The 16,794-nt window shown below is 39.4% G+C and overlaps 1 protein-coding gene across 1 annotated transcript; it reads right to left on the bottom strand.

Moving 5' to 3' along the window:
• Positions 1-3,397: 3,397 nt before the first annotated feature.
• On the bottom strand, positions 3,398-12,768 carry pou1f1 (POU class 1 homeobox 1). Its single transcript, XM_040028353.1, has 7 exons — positions 12,481-12,768; positions 10,552-10,713; positions 9,600-9,698; positions 4,848-5,108; positions 4,537-4,701; positions 3,905-3,965; positions 3,398-3,806 (listed from the first exon to the last, which is right to left on the bottom strand). The coding sequence occupies exons 1-7, from the start codon at positions 12,614-12,616 to the stop codon at positions 3,566-3,568; spliced, it is 1,125 nt and encodes a 374-aa protein (XP_039884287.1). The 5' UTR covers positions 12,617-12,768; the 3' UTR covers positions 3,398-3,565.
• Positions 12,769-16,794: the final 4,026 nt, after the last annotated feature.

The raw sequence follows: 16,794 nt of genomic DNA, 5'->3' as shown, positions 1-16,794 counted from the left end.
CCACCCATCTGTCTTTATAAGGGCTACAAGTGTATGAGATCTTGGAATTGGCTTTTCCCTTCTGGTGTTTTGGTCAATCTTGAATTAGTCCTATAATCTCGGTCTGCTTTTATACGATTGAAGAAGGATGGTCTTTCTTCAGGAAGTTTTAATGAATAAAACATGGTAATTAAAAAGCAGCTTTGGGGATGTCAAGAAGCAGATGGAACTTGTATTTTTTCCCACTCAGACTATTTATGTGCTATCTTTGTCGCCATTGGTAAAATTAAAACCAATTTAATCCACTTTCTCTGAGGCAAACTTTCCATTTTAAGGCATTCTTTTGTCAAATTTGCAATGTTTTATGGATAAAATGCCTCTGTTTGATTTCTTTCTCATCCTGAGATATTAGAGATAAGACAGACACTTAATCATGCTAACTAGCTAAATCATTACCAAGATTTTTTAGGTTTGCCACCATAGGTACTGCAGACAGACATATGCATGTGAAACATGTAACTAATATCTTCGGGCTGGGGTCAGGCTTTCAATTTACGTGCATGAAATGAAAAGACAAATTGATCCGAGAGCAAACTGGCTAGCATTTTTATGATACTGTACAGATTATAAAATTAAATAAAGTTGAGATTAAAAACACAATTTAGGGCTAATGAAAGACTGGCATGTCAAAGAGATTTCAATCCATAATTAAAGCCAGAGGCTTCTGGGTTGACGTTTGATTTACACAGAGATCGTAAGGTGGTACTGATCCTGCAGTCCCTCTACTCATTCAGCTGCTGTGCAGTTGCTGTCATTTGTTTTGTTTTTTGTTTTTAAGCTGCCTCACTCACAGAAACACACAGACACTAAAGGAACGAAATGATGGAAACGTTTGCTAATATAACACTGTGATTGAGGAGATTTCTTCTCTTCTCCAGCTGAAGCAGGTTTTTCCTTTACAGTAATTTGTCAGCGTCAGCCGTTCCAGGCTTCGTGACAGTGACAGCCATATCTGCTCAACGTTTTATCTGTTTGTGCCCCCTCGTTTAGACTCCCTTTGCCAAAATAAACAGAATAAGATTCATCCTTGCGTATGTCTGAAGTCTACAAGTCATAATTCTTTGAATTTTTGCAAAAAAATTTGTTCCTCAACCTTACACCAATCTGTTGTGATTGAGAACAGAATCAGTTAACAGACATTTTTTTGAGTGCAGTTCTACAATAGGATATTACCATGCATTTTGTGTATGTATACTCATTTTGTTTCCTTCTTATTGTAAAGTGTAAAGGGTGTATGGCTTTTATAAGGAATAAAGTTTCCTCAGGTATGATCGGATCTTTTTTCATTTTCAGTCTCCACTTTATCCCCCCCCCCCTTCTTTTTCATTAAAGTTGTATTCAAGGTTTTTTTAAGGCTTCGCTTCAAACCGAGCAACACAAAGAGGTATATATCTTTTTTTACTGTCCTTAAAGACAGACATCAGTTTCCATTCATTTCCATATAAATGACAGACTCAGACAATAGTTTGCTGAAATTCTTTTTTTTTTTTTTTTTTTTTTTTTTTTTTTTAAACCCCCCCAACTGCAGAACAGTTTAAAAAAAAAAAAAAAAAAAAGTGCATGGTAATGCAATATAAGTGCATTATCAGGCAATGAAAAGTAACTTATTATTTTGGAGCCAAATCAATTTTGACTGTTAAATGATGCATGATGATCCATCTGATGAAGAGTTGAATAGAGTATCAAACAGAAGCGCAAACACACCGACACATAACACATGCATATATTTTAGCCACGTTTATGGATTTACTTATATAAAAATTACGTGGTACCCATTCAGCTCTCTGAATACATGAACTGTGGGGGGAAAAGGAGTAGATATGAGAAAAACTTTAAGGCTAAATGCATCTGGACGACTGCCTTCAGAAGCTTCTTAGTAGTTTTATAGTAAGCATGCTGTGCCTGTAACTTTGCTGTGTAGACACTCAGAGGAGTGACAGCAGTCGGTGTGACCCTGCAGCATTTATTTCCCCTGGCAGCGCTCCCGTTATACAGCCTTACATTAGTCACAGTGAAAACCACTCATTTCTGAATTTAAGTGTCTTGTATGTTTATTTATGAATCTCCAGTGAGACATTCACAACATAATATTATGTAGTACTACAGTAAAAATGAGAGACGGCACTCGTACTGTAGTTATGAATTGTGGGTTACTGCTTGCTACATATGCAGTGAACTGACTGAGCTTTGAGTGCCTGGGAACTGAAAGGAGCAATTTGATAAAGAAAAGGGCAGATATTTGCCATATTTTTATATTTTCAGTATAATAAACACCCTTTAAATCAGTCTGTTGCCAGTCCTATATCACATTTTCTAGTGTTTTTTTGACAATAATTACTGGCTTCTGATGCAAATTTAAAAGAATAAAAACATCCTTATACTTTTAGGTGCTTTCTTCTTCTTACGAAAGGCGTGGCGTTTCCGTTTCTTTCCCATCAATCACCTCAACCAGGTCAGAGTTGTGACTGGCTGGTGTTCTTCTTTGTATGACACTTTATCAAGGCAGCAACGACAAAAGCAAAAACATCAACATCTATCTTACATCAGGGAAACAGAAGACTGCATATCCATTTGCTGTCAAAAAGTTTCCCATGTCCCTGGCTTCATCCCATAAATCACAGAGCTTGTGCACAGTAAAGTAGCCTGACATAATAAATTAGCTCTCAAATAAATAGGTTGTTGTAAAGTTTTTAAATATATTACTGTTTTGACTGCAACTACATTCATTTGGCTAAAGCATTTTTCTTAAGACTGACAGCTAATAAAAAAAAAAGGGACATAAAGGCACCAAAAAATACACAAACACAACTACAACAGGGAGTTCTGTGGTTAAATATAGATGTAAATGTAGAACACTTCATTTCATCAACAATAAAACTTCTTTTTGTAGGAAAAAAAAGGACAAAATCAATAATGGTATTGCTTTCTTTCAGAAAGGTACAGAGCTGATCTTTATGAGCACTTGTCTGTACTCTGATGCTGATGTATTAAATGAGATTTGGTTTGTGTGGTTAATATACTTTCAGCAGTTGTATAGCAAACAAGGCACAGTCAATATTCAGTACATTTAAATGTCAAGACTGGCAGGTGCAGCATCAAGCCAGCAGTTCATATGCAGTTATTGAAAACCTTTTATCTTCACAGTTTCAACTTCAAACAACAAGGAAATAATGGCCGGGCTGCTCTTTGACATTTATGTCTCTTGTTTAAAATTCCAATTTTAAATAAAAACAGACATTTATATATTACATTCAGAAAATCTAACAGAGAGGCATATCTGTGCAAAGACAACAGACAAAAATTTTTATGGCAAACTTGGTCTTATATAAATTCTCTTGTCAGTATTAAGTCAGTGAAGCAGCCGCGTAACGCTGGGCAAAAGAAGCTTTATCTGTTTTCAGCAGGGTAAAAGTCTCCTGTGGCATTTGGAATAATTGCTATTGGACATGTCAGATTTGAAAAGAGCACATTTTTAACCACGGTCACAAACGAGCCTCCCTCACACACACGCTCGTCGAACCTCGAATTATGTCATTGCTCTTTGCGTTTTACTCATCTGTGCTATGCAGTTCGGACTGATTTTGGTCAAACACGAGCTGAGGTTAAGGCTGGTTTTAACACGTTTTTCCCTTTGGCGTCGGTTGCAGAACCAAACTCTGACCACTTCCTTCTCCAGATGGAGGCCTTTGGCTATCCGGGCTATTTCCTGAGAGGATGGCTTACTTTTCTCCACAAAGCTGCGCTCAAGGGCCTCCTTAGCTCCAAGGCTACAGAGTGAAACAAGGGAGAGGGGGAATAAAAAAAAAGATTATGAGTTCACTTGGTAAATGGCATATTTTGTACGTTTGATCTTTACAGTACACACCTGATAGTTGTTCTCCTTTTTCTCTTCCGTTCATTCATTCCTATTTTGTCATTGTACAAAGCTGCAAGAAACAACAGTAGGTTCTGTAAGGACATAAGGATACATCTTTCTGGCTGATTGCTAGTGTAACCCATAACTTTCCCTAGACTGATTTAGTGTGTCACCACATCAAATATCATTATATGACCTTGGTCATAAAATAAATCTGGTGTTGAGGAGGCCACTAATATGACAGAAAAACACTTCTTTGACACACATGGTGCATCTGTTTATTTGAAATTCTTTTTCTTTGTTGTAATCTGGAAAGTTGTAGCTCTTTACACCTAAGTAATCAGAAAAAATGTGAGACTAAAAAATCAATCTGATGTATGCATCATGTGATGAGCATTACAAGCGATTCGTTTGAAAAGGATGTAAGACTAAAAGTGTTGGCAAACACTGTCCAAGATGAGGCACAACTAATTAGATCTTAGTAATCACCCAAGAAAGCATTACTTTCAAATATTTTTTTTTAAGAGACATTAAAAGAGACTGAATCAGAAGGATAAATTTTACCTTGCTGAATAGATAAACGTTACCCTCAAATAAATACTCTCAAAGGGTTGTGAGTTGAGTGGATACGTGTGACTCACCACCCGCCAGCTCAGCTTCATCAAGCCATTTAGCCAGAATGGCCTTGAGTTTGCAGGCGTTCTTAAAGCTCAGCTGCAAATTTTCAAAACGGCAGATCGTGGTCTGGCTGAACTCTGAACCATGCACGGCAGCGAGCGCCTCCCCTACATTAGTCTGAGTGTACCCTGCGGGTCAAAATGAAACAGAAATACTTTATAAAATACACGCAACACAGAGGAGTAGAGGAGTGGGAAAAAAAAGACAAAACCATCTGCAGTGAAGCGTCTCATTGCTGCAGCTGAAAAGTGAGATAAATTTGTATTAATCATACCGAGTTTGATCCTCCGTATTTTGAAGTCATTTGCAAACATCTCCAACTCTCGTATCTGCGGTGAATCCATGGCAGGTGCGTCCTCTGGGTCCCGCATACTCTTCCTTTGGCCGTCACTTTTTATCTCTCCGCTTGGGCCCCCTGGGGCCTCATCAGTTGAAAGAAGGGCCGAGGGCAGTGAAGAGAAACCGTGGCTTAATGCACAAGAGCCGCTGCTTAGGCCATGATCCGGAAACTTGTACAAGCAAGAAGTAAGAGATCCTAGCAAAACAGAGAGTGGCAGAGAGCAGAAAGAGAGGGGAAATTTGTTGGCAGGGAACAACGGAACAGCTGGGACGTGGAAATTAATATTTTAATGTGAGTTTTTTTCAATCTTTTTGCTACGATAGACAATATTGGATAACAGTAACTCTTTGAAAAAATGAAGGTTTAAATGTAATCAGAACATTTTCCTTCTATAAATAAAAAGTCTTCATAGTGTGAAGCACCGTGTAGATCATGTATAACTTTACCTCTCCAGTGAAACATCATTGAAGTTGCCCTTATTAGTACATCTGCAGACTGGCAGGCGCAAACAGTTTTATGTCAGTGCATATTTGTGGTGTATGGAATAAAAGTAAAGGTTTCTTTTTGAAGTCCCACACTTGGTTGGCATGATGACACCTGAGCCAGTTCCATTTACTGATAAAAGCTGTAAGATTTAAAAAAAAGAAGGAAAAAAACCCTCCTATGTGACATGAGTGCTTAAATAAGCGAATGTGTTTTCAGGGGCTTGGTGAATAGATATTCTTTTAACTGTCACTTAAAACAATAAATTGCAGTGTAGCCATAATTTAACGAACTCGTCTTTCCGCAGTCCCCTCGTCCTTGGCTTTGGTGTTGCGGCACGAAGCCGGCTTTCCTTCATATACCTTTTTTAAAGGCTCGCTGCTCAGCTGTGAGCAAACATCTCACAACCATCTGACAAGAGGTTTGTATTTACTTGTGTTACAATTTTCAAGATGATTCATTATTGCTACAGGTGGCTGTTAGTGTTAAGTGGTAAGCTGGAGTGGAGCTCTTGCTGCTAATCACTAATGACAGATTAATGACAGATGACTGCCACGGTACCTCATGGGTGGATGACTAATTGTAATTTCTAATGTGATTCTGTCCTTTGCGTCACAAATCTGCACAGCTGCAGAGAAAAGAAAACAACCACTAATTAACAGCACTAAAAATATGTCAGTCTGCGTGTCGCATTTAGCATACAAGAGGAGACGTTAAGCGAGTTAGGCATGTGCAAAACAGGACTGTCTTCGCTCATGAGGGACACCGTTTTCCTTAACTGCTATCCATATTGCTGGTAATGTAAGTGAGTAATGCAACACTCCCCTCTTGTGTTACTGCAGTTGTAGTGCAAACTATATATAACTATTTTTAGACAATAATAGGATCTAATATAATAAAGGTCAGTTGGTAAGTCTCAGTTAGTTAGTTTATAATATCTGTACCCTTAGTATCCTTTTTCTTTTCACATAAACTAAATGGTAAACTATTTCTTGACAGTGAACATTCACTCGGCTGACGATTTATTGGGTACACTTATTGTGAGTCTAATACATCCTTGCAACAAACCCTCGGCTTTGTGAAGAGTACCGTTTCGCTTTGTTTTAAACTGTTTCAGAGGTGCTGATTTAAATTTTTGGTCTTTTTGGTGTTATTGCATGCCAAATATGTTTTGTTGCGGAAGCTAGGTAAGCATGGTATTTTCAGTATTTTTACCTACTCCATTAATATTACCCAAGGTAGGCTAAAATGATTTATTAATGTGAAATTGAATCTCAGTCAATAAACATATTTGTGATCCTTTGGCTAAACTTTTTGTCAACTTTGAGCAACACTTCTTCTCTTTTTCTGCTCATCCAGTAAGGATGAGCTGCCGCTACTTTCCAAAGCAGCACATAGCAACATCTTTTCTTTTTAAACCTGACGTGACACACTGAAACAAAAGCTTCTACAGAAACTCAGATTTTAGCTCAGCTAAAATGTTGCCTGACAACAGCAGTGGTTGAGCCATTTTGAACTAGATAGAATTCACTAACCGAAATACTGACAACAGTTACAGCTGTCACGAGCCCTGTGCATGAAGTGGTGGCGAAAATAACAGCACCATCGACCCATTGCATTGTTCAGCTGGATCTATAAATCAGCTGGAGAGCAGTATGGCAGATTCTTCTCCAAAACTGTATGCATCAGTGATCTTCTCTTGTACCGAAGGTGTCAGGCAGAGGTTGGAGTTCCTCTCTCTGTTGAAATTGCTTCTTTAGGCTGCATGCACAGTATGTGTCTGCATTTGTAGCTGTAGCCTTTAGATTTCAGAGCTTTTTCCACCTAACTGCAGACGCCTCTTAAAATCAACATCCCAAAAGTGAGTGCTCCGTGTACAGTATGCACCTTGCAGTTGTTTAGCATAGGTAAGAGGGCGTTTGGGGCTAATACTATGTCCCTGAGAACAACAACAGTTTTTGGATTATTCAGCTGGAGGCATCCTGTTTTTCCCACTGAGCTGGCAAAAGGGAGAGGAATCTTCGTTGTCTCGCCCTGATGTATGCACTGATGTTCTCTGGGGAGCTTACATGCAGCTATGCTGCAGTGAACACAGCCTTTGTTTGTGTGGCAGGGAGGCAGACTGGGCAGCAAGCCCTGGTCCTTGCACATGTGGGCTTACTGACTTTGTGAAAGCACCTCACAAGCCTTTGTGTACATGGCCTTGGACCTCCCAGCAGCTATACATGTGCACCATCCAAAAAGCTTCAACAGATTTAAGCTAAATGTGGACAGAAAGCAAACAAACACTGATTTGATGCTGTATTAAAAGCTGCTTCAACAATGTTTTGTAGTCTGAACAAGCTGGAATCCCAGAGTTGCCTTTTAGTCAAACGCAATTTAATAAAGTTATGTCTTGGAAAACAGTTAACTGTTTACACATCTAGCGTATAGTGACCAACCTTACCTTCTGAAGCTCTATTTTAGTGCTCTATTCGCTTTTATTTCATGTCTCTTTTGATTTAAAACCAGCCGCAGTGAGGGAATTCTGGGACTTTAGTTTTTAAATGTGCTATTTGCTGCTGGGCAGGGGGTGTACTGTGGGTGTACCAGAGTGCTGTTGCTGAAAAATGTCACCATTTGCAGCTGAACACGAGGTTGATGAGACGAAAGAGACCAACTGAGGGGAACTGCAGAGTTGATAAATCACCGTGGGTTTGTAGGGCAGCACCTTTCACATCACACTTATTTGATCCACTGTTAATATAAAAATGGATTAATGCAGCTTTAAAAAATGAAAGAGGCTTTTTTCCTTTCCTCTGACCTCAGCTATCATAATTCAGGACCCCGTTTAATGACATTAACTTTTATCTCTCTCTTCTTAACTTAAACGTGTCCTTCTGCTGTCGAATGCTTTCAGCTAGTCTCATTTTATGATTCAGACGGATTTTTTACCATCAGTTTCACCGCACACATGAGATTTTTTTTTTCCCTGTTTCTGCCTGGCATTGCATTGCTCTTTTCAAGCGATACAGCCTCCCTTTTTTATCATCCCACATAATTTATGTCACCTCATGTCAGTCTTGTCAAACATTGCTGTCAGAAGCTTGACACCAGTCTCAGACAAGCTTACAGCTGTACTTTTTAAGCTGTCAGTCAGACATTTGATCATTTAGCAGTTGAGGAACAGACATCATTAAGGTGACAAATTACCTCCTGGTGGTAATAAGTGTGGGCACTTGCTGTTTAATTAATCCTAATGTACATCAGTGCAGTCTTTGACACCATAGTTCATATAATTTTTGTGAGGCCGTTTGCAGAAGTGGGCCGATGTCACCGGGTCTCTGCCCAGGTGGTTAAAATCCAAACAGAGAAGTCTGTAAAAAGAAACTTTTTTATTTCTTCAGCAAAACTCCTGGGTTCATTTAGGGTCGAGTTCTTTTTTTTTGTACTCTCACATGGTTATATGATATAGAATAATTCAGTTATACTTTGTCTAACTAAAAAAAAATGGATCAAATCTGATATGCTTTTCTCTTTTTATCGGCTTAAGACTTTGAAGGGTTGTTTATGTTCTTTTTGTTTCTGTGTCCTTTTTCATTATTTCATATTATTCAAAAGAATCAGCATGCAGGACCTAAAGTCTGAAAGAGTGAAACTTTGATAAGGTGTCATGTTTCTTGAGGTCTGTGCTCATGTCTGGAATACAGAAACGGCAGAACTCTTTAAAATCTGGTTGGTTTACAATATCAGTTTGGCATGTTTTATATGATAAAATGCTACAAACTAATAAAGGCTATAAGAACAGTATGCATTAAGGGAAACAGTGGTTTTTTTTGTTAAAGATAACTGCTATTAACTACAGTTATTAATTACATTCATGAAAAATGGCAGTTTTTCTGAGGTTTAATCACGACTAATTCGATTCCCATCCACCACAATTGTAGCAACAATCGTGACAGTGTGCAACTCCTACTCCCGACAGCAGGACAGGGAATTGGCGAGTAATCTTTGACAGTTACACGTAACAAGTGCTCTAAAAAGCTCAAGTAAGTGCGCTAAAGAGTCCACGCGAGATAATCAAGGTTGAAATTGATTTTAACTGGCAGCAGATTTAAAATTAAATGGAACATAAACACATTTTCTGCTTAATTTACTGTGTTTAACTACAGGCAAGTAGAGGGAAGGAGCAAGCAAGCGTGTGTGTGTGTGTCTGATCTTTACCTTGCAATGCATTTGCACCGCTCACCATGTTAGGGTGAGGGACACCACAGGTCTGCAAGATACGAGTCTGAGAAATACTGGCAGAGAGCATCTCCTGTGCTGCAGAGAGAGAGAGAGACAGAGGCCTTTATTATCGACACCACCATCGCCATTACTGTATAGTGTAATTGTCACTGCCTGCACTATACTCATCATCATCTAAACCTCTATGATAGCCATCGCTGTTAGTGTGACATTGTAATTTCAGCCTTGCTATAATCAGCATGAGTCCTGCTTTTCAGTGTCACCCTTCAATACGGCAGCTGACTTTTTCCTTCAGAAACTTGCCTAAAAGTCTCGACTCTGCCGATTTATCCGCACCTGACACTTTGTGAACTTGTCTTCAGTTAGCCACACCTGTCGTTTCTAAATGCATGGCAGCACTTTCAGTTTGCAGATCGTGACTACATAATGCCCACACATGACTGAAACGGAATAATTTTGCAAATTTGAGGCTCGATTTCAGTGCTTCCAAAACCTGGCATAGTTAGAATCGATTGTCCTTGTCCTCATCATCATAACCAACAGCACAGATCAATACTGCTCCCTCCCCCATGAGTCTTCATCAGCTTCAGTTTTTTTGTTTTTAATGTTGGCTTTGGAAATGCTGCAAAATAACATTTCCACCAGAAACAAATGTGAATCTAGTGCTGTAAAAATGATGAGATATCATTAAAGAGAATGCTACAATTTATCTTCAACCCCAAACCCACACAGTATAAAACGGAGAGATGAAGAGTAAAAGTCAAGGTTATATTAAATATCATATATTAAACACAGGCCATCCACTATTTGATAAAGCTGGTGCTTAAGGCATACAAAACACATTGATAGATTTTATTGACCAACTCAACTCGTGGTTTGCCTTTTTAGTTTTCACAAATTCTTCTTCCCTAGCATCATCTCTGCTTACCTGCCATCATGCCATAGGTGGCCTGCTGGTTTGTGTAGTGACAGGGGGTGACTGGATAATGTAAGCTTGCGGGGGTGTTGCTGAGAGCATTGCCCAGGGAGGAAGTCGGGAGGTGCATGTGGGAACGCTTGGAGGGCTGACCCAGGGACAGCCCAGATGACACTGACAGAGACAAACAAAGACATTTTTTAAGTCAGGATCTGATCCGTGTGCAGTTCAATTTTAAAGCATTCCCAGACAAGTAAAGCATCTTTCTTTAACATCTTTAAGTTTGATTTCATATCAAGTGGAAGCATTTTAATGACTTGCCTACTGCAGGATGTGCACTGACTAGATGTGCACTGACAACCCTCATCACATCACATATGGAGTCAGTAGCTTTGGTTAGTTTTCAGTGAGTTCTTTTCTTTCCTTTCTTTCCTTTAATTAGACACTAAAAGGAAATCACTTACTATTAGATGCTGATAAAATAACCTTGCATAACTTTCTAAAGCACAAACTTAAATGAGTCTGTTAGGAAGAGTGGCAGAACAAAGAACACACATCAGTGCTAACTTTTCTTTAAAACTACTGCTTTACGTGCTGCTGTGAATCTAAGTGTGAGGGGGCTTGTTGTTTGTCTTCTCTAGCTGCTTTTCTTGTCTGTCCTTGCCACTTGTTGTAGCAGATGGCTCCCCTCCTCGAGTCTGGTGCTGCCCGGGGGTTCTTGTTGTTCCTGTTGGGGACTTTTTCTTTTCTTTTTCCTTCCCACTGTAGCCAAGTACTCACTCAAAGGGATTTGTTGGGTTTCTCTCTGTATTGTTGTGAAGTGATTATTTTACAATACGGAGCACCCTGAAATGACTTTTATTGTGAACCTGCACTCCATAAATAAAACCGAATTAAATGAAGTGTATTTAAAAAAATCAAAAATAGTATTGCCTTCTAATTAAATAATTATTCATGTGTTCTGCTTCTTATGCAGTTTGGAGTTCACTCCAAGCTTTAATGAATGCTTAGTGGTATTATTAGGATGCGCTCTTGAAGTCGGTCTCGCACGTAAACAATAACACTGTACAACTGAGAAGAATCAAAGCCTTGTTTATGAGTTTTCCTCCTCCTGTTATGGCTGGGTTTTATTAGCATTCTGTGACCATATTTCAAGTCATTCATAGACACACTAGAAGACAAGGCAGGTCAATGTGTTTTGGAGCAACGGCCTCAAAATCTCACAAGTACTTGGCAGAAAAAATAAATAAATATTTTTCAAAAATGTTTACTCTGCTGTTATATAAATGGTTGAATCATGTCTTGCATGATCTAATCTTGTCTATTCTTAGCTATAACCATCAGGAGGTTTTAAGACCCCTGGAAGTTTTCTCCACAACACTTCATCGTGGAAAAAAAAAGAATACCTTGGGGGAGTTTATCATACTGATAACATATCCTCAAAGCAATTATCCACTGAGTAGAGACAGCTGGGCCAAACTATGTAGCTGATTAGATACATTTACATAATTTGGATTAGATTTGAATAAATGTATTTTTTAATTCAATCCGTTTTGCCTGTCGCCTAGACGCAGCCTTATCGAGGCACAGTTGTGTTCTGCGCCTTGATAAGGGTGATCTATGCTACGACTGCACACAGTTAGGTCATCTCTACATTTCTATGCATACATAATCTGTCACAAATGAACCCTTCCAGGATTTGTTCATGTACAGTTTCATCGCAGTGGAGAATGCCACAATACTGAATCTTCCCTTAAAAGGCTCTAACAGGCCTCTCTGGTGGCCCATCTTCCTAAAGCACAGATTAAGTTTTATGACATGATGATGATAGTTTAAATCAATGAGACACACACACAAAAAAAACAATTTTCCACTTTGCAAAACAAACAAAGAAAACAATTATAACAAGTTTTACAAGATAACTGAATACGTTTGCTTTACCTGCAGCGACCATGCTTTGAGCATGGGACGTGGTTGGCAGGCAGTCAGTGGTAGAGCCATGGTGCATAATGATAGGCAGGGGTGAATCTCCCGTCAGTGAGGCGAAGGAGTCACTACCAAATGCCTGACAGGCCATTTTTTCCTGCCCTCTCTTTAATGGCGATCCGCTGAAGTTCAACACAGCTCATCGATTGGTTTCTTGTCTTTGCTTCTCTGTCTCTTGCCTATTTTGCCTTATTTCCCATGTTGCTTTGCTTGCCCTTTGCCTTCTCTATTTGTTTCCTTACCTTCCTCTCGCGTGACTTGTTATGGATACCTTGTCTTGCCTTCTGCCTTTCGTCTTGTCTTCTTTGGCCTTCTGTAGTTCTGCTTTGTCTTTTTCTAGCTGCGTTCTAGTCTTCTTTCACCTCATGTATCGCCTCCTTGTATTTTCCTCTTTCACTCGGGCTCATTCAAGCATACTTCTTCCCTGAGTCCCTTGGGAATATTCAGGTAGAAAACTGTGATAGGTTTCCTTTTTTTTTCTTAGAGAAGTGGATGTCAGCACTTCATCCAGAACACTTCACAGTTTTAGTCACAACTCTACCCTCAGCCAAGACTCTTGAAGATGAATATTCAGGAGCTTCAAGCTCAAGATAAATTACTGGTACGTTTTCTGAAATGTGTTTCTCAGCTACACAGATTTCCCTCATTAAGGCTTCTCGTCTTTTCTCGCTGTTATAGTTGCAGGTAAGCCGGCGTCTGTCATACCCTCGGCATTTTTCTGTCCTTGTCTACTGCAGGTATTTATATCCAACCTACAACTAACCGCCCACTCTCAACCTATGAGATTCCCTATTTCCCATCGAGCTCCTCACCCCCACCTTCCAATTCCATGTCAGTGCTGTAATTGCTTGTGTTTGTACTTACCTGTGTTCTTCTCATCCTGTTTTCAAATCCAGGATTAGGGTACAGAGCGGCTGAGAAACCCGATCCTCTCCTCTCCTCTTCCTCGCTTGCTCTCTCCCTGTGTCTCTTCCTGATTACGGGATTGTGAGGAAGCAATGAGAAAATAAAGTGAAAACATAAAATGCTCATTAAAATAAAAAAGAGAAAAAAATAATAGATGCAAAAGATTCACACGGAGCACCAAGAAATACAACCTAGAACGTTGAACTGTGCTGCAGCATCTTTCAGCTGTAAATTGATTTTATTTTTTTTAAGGTTCACCCAGGTTATCACGGAGGTCAGCAATGCTGCTTCCACCCTATTTACTGCTGATCTCTCAGAAACAAAAACTCTCATGTACCATCATCTCAGCATTAGTGAAAGAAAGGGCTGCTATTGTGTCAGGATGGTGTCTATATTGTGTTGGATGCAGAGTGCTCCAGGTAAAGACAATAGGACTCAACGGGATGGACAGAAGTTAATCTGAAGAGTGTGGCCACCATGTGCACTTTGTTGTGTCTATACTTGTGTTTATCCTCAGCTCTGCTTCACTATTGTTGATAAAGGTGGGCAGCAGGTGGAAAATAGCTTGTGGGTGGCAGGCAGGATTCAGCTTGCCTAAGCACAGTGTAAATTTGGACTGGATGCACTGAGCACATCGGACAATGTCTTAGCTTGACGTGGATTTTAAACCTAAGTTTGTGAGCTTGTTTATTCACAGTGTCATTACAATAGAGAAAAAAGGAATGAAAATTGTTTCTGCCTTCTGATGGTTTGGTGACTTCGCTTTGCTCCATTGTCTTGTAAGAGTACTAAATAGGTCTTAAAAGTAATTATCTCAAAGGCAATATAATCATAGTCTAAGCCCAAACTCTGATAGCATGAAGTTACTTTAGCCATCCTCCCTTCAATATGCAATCTTTCAAAGACTGATTAAGCAAAACGCAACAAGACTGAGCACTGGAAAAATGAAAGTCTTTGTGACAAATAGCTATGCAAATGAAAATGGACTTTGACAAATCTCATTCTACAAGTTTCAGATTTGAAACAGAAAACAAGTCTACAAAATTACTAAGACAACTGAATGTAATGGTGTGTGACAACAGAAAAAAAAAAATCTCACCAGCAACAATATTATTCTCAAAATACTTTTCATAGTCTTTCATTCCTGCCAACAACTCCCACTCAGGCAGAAGACCATCTTCCCAGCTGGTGAAAGCAGGACTATTTTCACACAGAGAGACTCAACCACCTCTGTTTTAAAGCAATCTCTGTGTTAGTGTGAAAAACAAGTCTCCAACAATTCAGACCGCCCTGATAAAAATCAGTCCAATAAGTCTTAGTAACTGCTAAATAGTAAATAATGCTCAATAATAATGAATGGCAATGTAGAAATAGAAGTTATTTTATGTTTGACTTGTGAGCTGTGCCTAACCTGCTCAGCATCTGTGTGGGTAGATGGTAAATGCAGTCATCATAAGATGAGACAGTGAAGGTTTATATGTTTAAAATAATACCTTTGATTTCTAGATTTAAGTTATTGATCAGACATAGTGTAGGCAAGGTGTTCGCCTTTGATATGCATATGGTACATTGTGACTGTAAATGGCAATTGACATTTGATAAGCACGTGAAAGAACACATTGTTGAAAATTACAAATATACCCCAACTCTTGGCATATTGGAAATATCGTAAATGCCATAATTGAATGGATTTGCATGTTTTAAAATAAAGGTAAATGCCAGCTTCAAAGGGCTTTGATCAAACCTGGGCGGTCTGAATGTGGTTTTAGACAAATACAAAAAAAATCAAAGGATGAGGGAGCAAAAAAGGGAAAGCTTTCCCACACATACACACACCCACAGACACACAAGCACACATACATATGCACATAAAGAACCTAAACTTAATTAGTGAAAAGACCCTGAGTCAAATGGGTACTCTTAAAGCACCTGTTCAAGATCCCCCTCCTCGTCCCCCTTCATGCACACACACACACACACACACACACACACCGCAAAAATTTAATTTTAAATGTTCACAGGCAGACTATCACCCTAACCTCTTAACAGATGACAAAAAATGTAAGCAATAACACGTTTAAATACAATTATTCTTCCACCACACACATGCAAACACACACAGACATGCACACATACACACAGACACACACACGCACACAGCAAAGACCACTGATCCACCCGTGGATGCAGTGGGAACAGTGCAAGGTGACACATTCTCACAGGTATCACATCCATATACACGCCGTGTACCAGGTGTGTTCGCCAGTGTCTGTGTGCACGGGAACAACAGAGCGTGCTGCAAATGAGCTGGCACATTTCGGGTGGTTTATTCTGACGTGTAATAAACTTGCCTTTGTGCGTGTGCGGATGTGCATGTGCAAGCTTCGGCAAAATGACACGACCCTTCTCACCACATAAACAAAGTACAGCATCGCATTTTGTATAAAACTTAATTGCCTGCTCATTAGCAGCTTTTTGTGTTTGAGTCTGTGCATCTCCGTGTAGTAAATTACACTGAATAATGTTAGCAAGACATGAGAATAATATGCTACGAGGCAAGTACTCGTGGTGACCACAAATACATCATGTGCAGAGGAATAGAAAATGAAGTACAGTACATACAGTACTACTTATAATGTCCTTCCTCTGAAAAGTGAACACAGAGGACATTGCTGAGAAAGTCACTCAGCAACACTAATATAAAAAAATACATTTGGTTTTCAAATGTATAATATTTTAATTCTCCATCCATTTTCTTCCACTTCCACTTTCTTTCCTTTCCTCACCCCCTACTGTGGTGGATGGCTGCCCGTCCTTGAACCTGATTCTGCTGGAGGTTTTTTCCTGTTAACAGGGAGTTTTTCCTTCCCGCTGTCACCAAGTGCTTGCTAAAAGAGGGTCGTTTGATTGTTTGAACCTAATCAGGTCAGGGCCCAGGGGCGTAATTTCCAGGGGGGGTTATGACCCACCCAATAATCAGACCCAACCAATATAAGCCCCCCAATAAAATTATGAATTATCTTGCATAAATAGGCTGTTAATTTTCTTTACTCATTTCAGGTATTACCAGCAAAATAGTTGCATGTTTGGAAATTTACCCAGATTTATTTATTTATTTAGACAGAGATCTTGACTCCCCCAATGTTCAGCACAACGTTACGCCCCAACTGGGACAGGTTGCCAGCGTTTCTCGTCAACACAGAAAGACCTTCACTGTGGCTAATTTAGAATTGCCATGCCTCTGGACTATGGAAATAACCTATGGAACCCTTCTTGGTGTAAGGTGACAATTCTAACCACATTATCATTGTAACACCCCCATTTCAATAATCTCAAAATGTAATTAACTGCAATTTAACAATT

Source organism: Simochromis diagramma, unplaced genomic scaffold, assembly GCF_900408965.1.
Source record: "Simochromis diagramma unplaced genomic scaffold, fSimDia1.1 OVJJ01000343.1, whole genome shotgun sequence".
In the NCBI taxonomy this organism is placed as follows: Eukaryota; Metazoa; Chordata; class Actinopteri; order Cichliformes; family Cichlidae; genus Simochromis; species Simochromis diagramma.
This window is presented reverse-complemented; position numbering and strand designations above follow the sequence as displayed.